This window comes from Argentina anserina, chromosome 3 (assembly GCF_933775445.1).
Source record: "Argentina anserina chromosome 3, drPotAnse1.1, whole genome shotgun sequence".
Lineage (NCBI taxonomy): Eukaryota > Viridiplantae > Streptophyta > Magnoliopsida > Rosales > Rosaceae > Argentina > Argentina anserina.
In genome coordinates, this window is record NC_065874.1 from 34513633 (window position 1) to 34521879 (window position 8247).

At 36.7% G+C, this 8247-nt stretch overlaps 1 protein-coding gene across 1 annotated transcript; it reads right to left on the reverse strand.

Moving 5' to 3' along the window:
• Nucleotides 1-6507: 6507 nt before the first annotated feature.
• Nucleotides 6508-7380, reverse strand: LOC126787578 (uncharacterized). Its single transcript, XM_050513432.1, has one exon. It carries the CDS (start codon nt 7378-7380, stop codon nt 6508-6510), a length of 873 nt encoding a protein of 290 aa, XP_050369389.1.
• Nucleotides 7381-8247: the final 867 nt, after the last annotated feature.

Here is an 8247-nt window from a genome sequence, read left to right on the forward strand (position 1 = left end):
TCATGGAAATCTTTCATGATAATTATTTTGAGCATTCAGAGCAGTTAAAATTGATAGTGTTAATTAAAACGTCTATGATAAACCCTATAAAACATCATCGTTAGTATAGAATAAGCATGAATCGTTCAGTCCGGAGAATTGAAGGGAATTCTAAACTTTTATTGTTAACAAATAATGAGGGGTTTTAGATTGATTATTAACTACTAATGAAAATAAATCCTAAATTACTATTTATATGACTGACTTCTCTTTGACAAAGTTAAACCAAATTTTCCATTACATCACATAATTACAAGTTCGAACCTATCATGCATTCTAATTCGACCAATTGCATACTTTTTAGACACCAATACAATTAGAGCCTTAGGAGATTATCTAATCATGCAAGATTTCAATTAACATTTAGATTGACTTAGGGCCTAATCTAAATTTGCATGGAATCGAATTCAATAACGTTTAGAGTAGAAATCAAACAAGATTACATTTAAGCACCAAATCTTTGTTGAGACATGTTTCATGTATGACGTCACACACCATGGTTTCACATGAAAATTTCCAGAATTTTTATCACTTTTAATCAACACAAACCAAACCTACTTTGAGCATGATTCGATTTGTGTCAATATGGTTGATGAATCTAGCACTCAAACACAATCTTAGGGACTGTATCCAAGCACTAAATTCATATGCACATATCTGAAAATTATCTAAAAGTATGAGAAAGATGATTAGAACACAACAATAGAAATACAAATTCAATAATTATAGGAAACCATCAATTCAGTAAAAATTCAATAAAACAATCTGAAAATTTTGAATCTTAATACAAAACAATAATCTCACACAAACATCATACTACAATCTTTATAGACAAATTATTGTAAAAAATCACAAACGAACAAACTCATAAAGAAGAGTTGGGAGAATCACACGTTGTAGGAACCTTGGAAGTATGTCTTCAATGGTGATTTCGGTGGAGATGCAATTGGTATATGGGGGAGAACGGCTTGCTGTTTTGGTGAAGAATGTTTGAGGTAGTATTTTGGTAGAGTTTTGGCTCTTGAATGCAAATAAGAAGTGATGTTATTTGAGAGGTGAAGCCATGTATATATAGAGGAAAGAGGGAAGGTTTGAACTTGCCTCTTTCTTTCTATAATAATGTCATGCTTTATCTCCCTAAATCATGTCATGTTTTATTTCCTAAAGCATGTCTTGTTTTATACTCCTAAATCATGTCATGTTAGGTTTTATTCCCTAAATCATGCCATGTTTTATGTCTTTAATAATCATCTTCTATTTAATTGTTGCATGACTTGGCTCCACCTCTTTTTTTTTTAATTATCTCTCCAATTCAATCTGAAAATAAGAAAATAAAATCATAAGTAAGAGATAATTAGTCTCAAAACCTAACAAGAATTCCTAGTCAAACTAAGACTCTAGACCAATTATGCGTTTTTAACTCATGTAAGCACAATATGCATCCAATACTGCCTAAGACTTTTACTACGACTCAATGACTCAATAGTACAACAATAAGGGCTAAGCAAAGTACAAATTGAGATAAAAACATGTTAAGAACGTCACACAAAGTGCTCCTATCAACTACCCCACACTTGGCTTTTGCTAGTCCCTTAGCAAAACAAAACTATATAAGACACTATTGCCCCTAAATGATTGCCTCAGAATCTCAAAACACATAGCTTTCAATTTTAAGCATTTGAATGTAACCACATAATTCCAAGTTTCATAAACATGCTTCATAGTATGAATAAGTCAGATACGAGACATGTTTAGTCAATCCAATCCTCCTCACAAGGCATACTCTCTTCTTTTGACTCAGATTCATGGTTATCATTCACATACAAGTGTATGCAAGAGAAATGATATCAAGACATTAAATAACTTGCATATTTAAAAAAAAATGAAAGCACTTTGTGAATAACAGAGGAAAACCTCATTTAACAACTAAGTGCACAAATAGACCAAAACCATATGCTCAACTCTTGTGATCATCTCTACAAACCAAGATTTGCTCATTTTAAGAATCATTAGGATCATTAGATAAAGTAAATGTTTAGGCTTAGCTAAAAATATGGAAAATCAAGGAATCACAAAGGTAATCCTATAGACTTAGCAGAATAAACATCATCCTTATGACACCACACACCATCAGGAGCCGAATATAACAAATTGGGCACAATCATCATTCTAACCACAAATTGAATATGGAAAAATGTTAAGTAAAAATTTTTAGACATTCAATTATAACTCAACTCCAAATTACAAATGAAAGACAACATATCATTTTTTTTCTTTTCTTGCCGAGTTCATCATTCATTTTTTTTTCTTTTTCTTGTTTTTTTCTCGGCAATGCTTGCTTGTTGATTCTTTTTTTTTCTCAAATGTCTTCCACCCCACACTTATTTCGTGTATCATCACAACATCATCTCAACAAGAATTCTACCAAGTCTATAGGACAAGGTAGAGGTAACTATACTAAGCATGGAAATAACATAGGTGATGAAGAAAAAGGCTCATTGTAGACTCAAATGGGGTTCAACTAAGGGGTCTCAAACATGACACATATGTTTGGCTAAAGTGGTGGTATTCCTAGAAATTATTCATAAATCCTTTTCAAAATCAGAGCATTTTATGACTTAAAAGTTTCAATAATCATAAAAATGAGTTCTAGTAAATTCTAGATTCCATTAAAAGCTATGACACATAGTTATTGAATATGCAAAGAATAGTGAGGTTCATGAACAACCATGAAATTTTATATTACATCTCATGAAGAAAGTATATATAGGCTTAAAAACTCACAGGTTCTTATGGACTTTAAACTGACCAAAACATGTATGTCATAATCAATCAATCCAAATCTCACATGTTCATACCAAATCCACATCATCAATAAAACTTACAATTCAATTCTTGTGGAATGCAAAACCATCATCTATGTATTTAGAGACATAATCATCCTAGACTTTAGGGGCATTCCAAGACTCAATAAAGCAATACAACTTTTTTTTCATTCATTTTTCAGATTTTTCTTTTATATCATGACACAACCAATAAATAAAAGTAAAAACAAACAATAAATGATCTTGCAACCCTACCCCATACTTAGAAAATTAAATTGTCCTCAATGTAAGCTCAATAGTAAGAATGTAATTCACAAGCATTGAATACGATCACATATCAACACATATACAATTCAACCATAAGAGTGAAATGATTAGAAAATTCAAACTCCCGTAGATGACTCCTCCACAAATAAGGTTGAAATGAGTTGCCTCCCATGCAACGCTTGAGTTTTATAGTCTCACAACCTATACTCTCTCATATTCATTCTTCGTTAGACGCATTTCTCACAATTGTCTCCTCATACGTGTGTTCCTCAAATGGCTCATAGTAGGGCTTAAGTCGATGCCCATTTACCTTGAATGTCTTCTCTGTTGTATCACTTTGAATCTCAACTGCACCATGAGCAAACACGTTAGTAACAACAAATGGATCAACCCAACGCGAACGAAGTTTCCTTGGAAACAACATAAGCCTCGAATGGAATAACAGAACTTTCTGGCCTACTTAGAACTTCTTTCCTCTAATCATTTTGTCATGGTAAGCACGGGTTTTCTCCTTATAAATCCACGAAGCATCGTAAGCCTTATTCCTAATCTCCTCAAGCTCATTGAGCTGCAACTTTCGATGTAGACCTGCTTCATCCAAGCTCATGTTGAACTTTTTCACTGCCCACCATGCTCTGTGCTCTAACTCCACTGGAAGGTGACATGCATTCCCATACACCAATTTAAATGGTGACATCCTAATAGAAATGGAAATGGAAATGGAAATGTAAATGTCGTCTTCTCCTGATCCTCCGGATGAATGCATATCTGGTTGTACCCATTGTACCCATCTAGAAAACAAGAGAACTTGTGTCCAGCTAATCTCTCCAACATCTAGTCTATGAACGGCAAAGACATGTGATCCTTGCGTGTTGTAGCATTCAACTTCCTATAATCAATGCACATCCTATGACCGGTCACCAACCTCTGGGGTACCAACTCATTCGTTTCATTTTTCACAATAGTCACCTCACTCTTCTTCGGTACAATTGGTACTGGTGAAATCCACCGACTGTCTGAGATAAGATAGACCACTCCACAATCAAGCAGCTTGATCACCTCATCTTTCACAATTTTCATCATTGGTGGGTGCAATCTCTTCTGATCATCACATGTAGGTTTGGCGCCATCCTCCAAAAGTATCCTATGAACACAAGTTGTAGGGATGATCCCCTTAATATCCGCCAAAGTCCATCAAATAGCGGTCATGTTCCTCTTAAGCACATCAATCAATATAACTTCTTGCTGCTTACTCAATGTTGATGACACAATAACTGGTAGAGTATCATCATTTCCAAGGTACACATACTTCAAATGATCTAGAAGCTCCTTCAAATCTAACTTTGGGGCATGTACCACACATGGTAACAATTTATTAGTGGAAATGAGAATTGACAAGAAAAAAAGATACCTTTTGTATGGTTTAGCTTCAAGCTCATTCACTATTTCGAAAATTTTGGGCTCAAAATCAGCCCACTCCTCTCTTGGGACACGGTCCTCATGCTTGTCAAATCCGACCCCTTACTCCATAGCTAATTGCTATGCTTCCAACATCTCTGACATAACCTGTGCAATAGAATCATCCACAGAAACACACGAGTTAAGGTCAAAAACTGGGTACTTCATTGCCTCAAAAATGTTGAAGTTGATAACATCTCCATCAAACTTCATCGTCAAACTCCCATTTGCAACATCGATGCATGTCCTTGCAGTCCTCATGAATAGTCTCCCCAAAAGCATTGGTGTTGTCTCCAAGGGTGATACCTCCATGTCTAGCACATAAAAATCTGCAGGAAAAATCAAGTGATTGACCTGCACAAGGACATCCTCAACCCCTTAGGGTCCTTGTTAGATCGATCTGCTAATTGGATAATCACATTATCATCTTTCAAATGTCATAATCCTAGTGATTGATAAACATTATATGGCATGATATTTATCGAAGCACCTAGATCAAGCATAACATTATCAAATAATGTGTTACCAATTTTACATGGGACATAAAAACTTCATGGATCCTTCATCTTAGGAGGTAGCTTCATTTGGAGGACAGTTGAAACTGTCTCATTCATCTTCACTACCTTCTCTTCCCTAAATTTGTCTTCTTGAAGTGCAAAGCTCTTTAAGAAATTTCGCATAATTTGGGATCTGCTTGATACACTCCACTAATAGAAGGTTAACTTGCACCTTCTTAAAGACCTCCAACACATCCTCATCAGATTTATCCTTCTTGCTTTTGCAAACCTAGAAGGGAAAGGTACACACGAAATAAGATTAGTTTTAACTAATTCATTTGAGTTAGCATTTGTACCTTTGTGTGCTTCATGGATCAGCACACTCTACTTCTTGTAGGTAGCTAGATCTTTCTCCAAGTCATTCATCATAGTCATCTCGACACCCTCCTTAAGAACATGGGCCGTTTGGGTCTTCCTAGCAACACTAGGCCGCTCCTTTAGCTCAAGTCCACTCCTTGTCATGATAGCTTAGGCTTGTTCATTCTTTGGGTTACGTATGACACCACTTGGCAACTTCCCTTACTCAGAAAAATGGCCCATGATGTCTACTACCTAGCCCACATGCGTTTTTAGCTCTGCAATGTCTTTGTTATTCGCTTGTTAACCCACCACCAAAGTTTGAGTCACGTTATTCAATTGACTTTGTCCAGCAGCTACATCTCATCATAATTAGGAGAACTAGCCACGTTTGGAGGTGGAACATTGAGTAGTGGAGCTTGTGGTCTAAACAAACTAACCGGATGAGGCACAAATTCCATAGCATTCTGATTTGGCCTTAGTACATTCTCATTATTGGACCACCGAAGGTTTGGATGATCACGTAGGCCAGGGTTGTAGGTATTCGAAAATTGATTGTAACTCTGACTTCCTTGATAACCAAGGGCATTGACTTCCTCATACCCTACACTAGAAGAAAGTTGAGGACACTGATCAGTAGGGTTCCCCTCCGTACAGATTCCACAAACTTGAGCTCCACTAGTCTTCATGAAGTGACTCATCATCTTGGACAACTTATCAACCTTGTCCTCTAGAGTAGAGCTTGAATTCGAGTTGGTCTCATGTACCTGCCATGTGGAACTAGCAGATATTCCAAATTGTTGGTTGTTCATAGCTCTATTCTCCAAGAGATCATTTGCTACTACATTGCTCTTGTCCAAAAACGATCCACCAGCAACTGAATCAAGGAACTCTCTTTCCATTTGTAGCAATGCTTCATAGAAAAACTGAAGCAACATACCTTCTCTAATCCCATGGGCTGGACATGATGCTATAAGAGATTTGAACCTCTCATAGTAATTGTAGAATGACTCATCTAGTCCTTACTTGATTTCTGTTATCTGCTTCCTGATGTGTGTAACTCTTCATGAGTGAAAATACTTCGACAAAAACGCATTCACCATTTTTGTCCATGAAGTAACACGACCAGCAGGTACCTCAAACAACCACTTTTGAACTCGATCCTCTGATGAATATGGAAACACTCTCATCTTCACTATCTGAATATCAGCTCTTCTGGGGCACATGGTCTCACAGTTGAACTGGAACATAGTAAGATGTTGATTAGGGTCATCTCTTGAGAGTCCATGAAATTTAGCCAAATGATATAGGAACCCACTATTCAACTCAGGTGTCCAAAGCATAAACCCCATGACCATAAGCCAGATACTTTGGAAGAATATGCTGAGTGACCTCACAAAGCTAATCAAGAAGCTCCTCGGGAAACCAAGTCTCATTAGGGTTGGGACAAAGGAGACAAGAATAACAAGCTGAAGAAGCAAGTGGTACTGGCCCTCAGGTCTGTTGTGGTTAGTAGACTGAAGATGAAAAAGTAGTAGTTGCTGACCAAAGGCTATGGCTCCGAGGATTTGGGTAAGACCATGGCGAGCTCGAGGAGCTAACTTGTCGAGAACGATAGCGAAGGAAGCGTAGACCAAGAAGGTCATGGATATCGTTGCGTCCTCGAAGTTGTGGAGATGTTTTGAAGGGATGGTTCTGTCGTTGTCAAACGGTTGGTGTTTCTCGGGGGCGACGAAGAGTTCCATGGCAACAGAGGCTGATGAACCTATGATGATCAACAAGAGCTCCAAGTACTTGAACTTGGAGGCGGGAAACCATATTGGTGTTGTGTAGGAGTTGGGACGTTGAATATGGAGCTTTATGTGGTTGAAAAGGTGCCATAATCCAATTAATACAAACCCAAAGCCTGGTATTACATGCCCTATCAAAGTACCCATAATATCAAGAGAATGAGATTAGTAGTTGTTTGAGGCTAGAGGTAAAGAAAGCTATAGAGGGTGTTACAGATTTTGAACTTGTGTTTGGTGGCTTGAATAGTGAGACAAACAATAGTTGACTGGCCTATGACTTTAATTAAAGGTCAAAGTAATGGAAATACCAAGGCAAGCAAGGCTTCTAGAATACCAGCCACGACCAGAACTTTGGTTTTCATTTCGTGATTTTTGTCCAGTTTTAAAATGCCGATGTTGCCCCGTCATTGATTTGTCATATGTTTAATACTTAGTAATACACTTTAAATGCTGTAAGTTAATGAAGAGAGACCAAAACAGATAACAAATAAGTGAAATAACAGCCACTTAATTAAGTGGATACTATATATATTTTTTGGTCAACAGAGGATACTATATATACATCTTTCAATTCATTCTTATAAAGTATGAGATTAAAACATAACTGCATTAGTTTATGTAAGTTAGCAAGGAAAATGGTGGTCATGATCACAAACGAACGACTGAGGGCGACAAATCAATAATAGCTGATAGGTAAATAAACGGATCGTGAGAATCCTGGTCTAAGCTTTTCTTTGCTAGCAGTTTCTTGTAGGAAGGTTCACAATGCTAGCTATACATCTTTCTTCGAACACGAAATCGCGAAATTTCTTGGTCAACTTCAAATTAGCCAACAGGAAGCATAATATGAGGTACATATTAATTCCATGTCATATATGCAGTGTGGATAAGAGAAAAATAAAACGAAATAGTTGAGAAAAGTCATACATGCTACTCAAATCGTGGAAAAACATTCTATAACGAACTAAACAATAAGGAAGAAATACCTCATTGCAAATAGAGAATTCTCATTGC

Bases quoted from the DNA above. Each gene is read 5' to 3' on its own strand.
- LOC126787578 (XM_050513432.1), bottom strand. From the start codon at position 7,380: ATGGGTACTTTGATAGGGCATGTAATACCAGGCTTTGGGTTTGTATTA.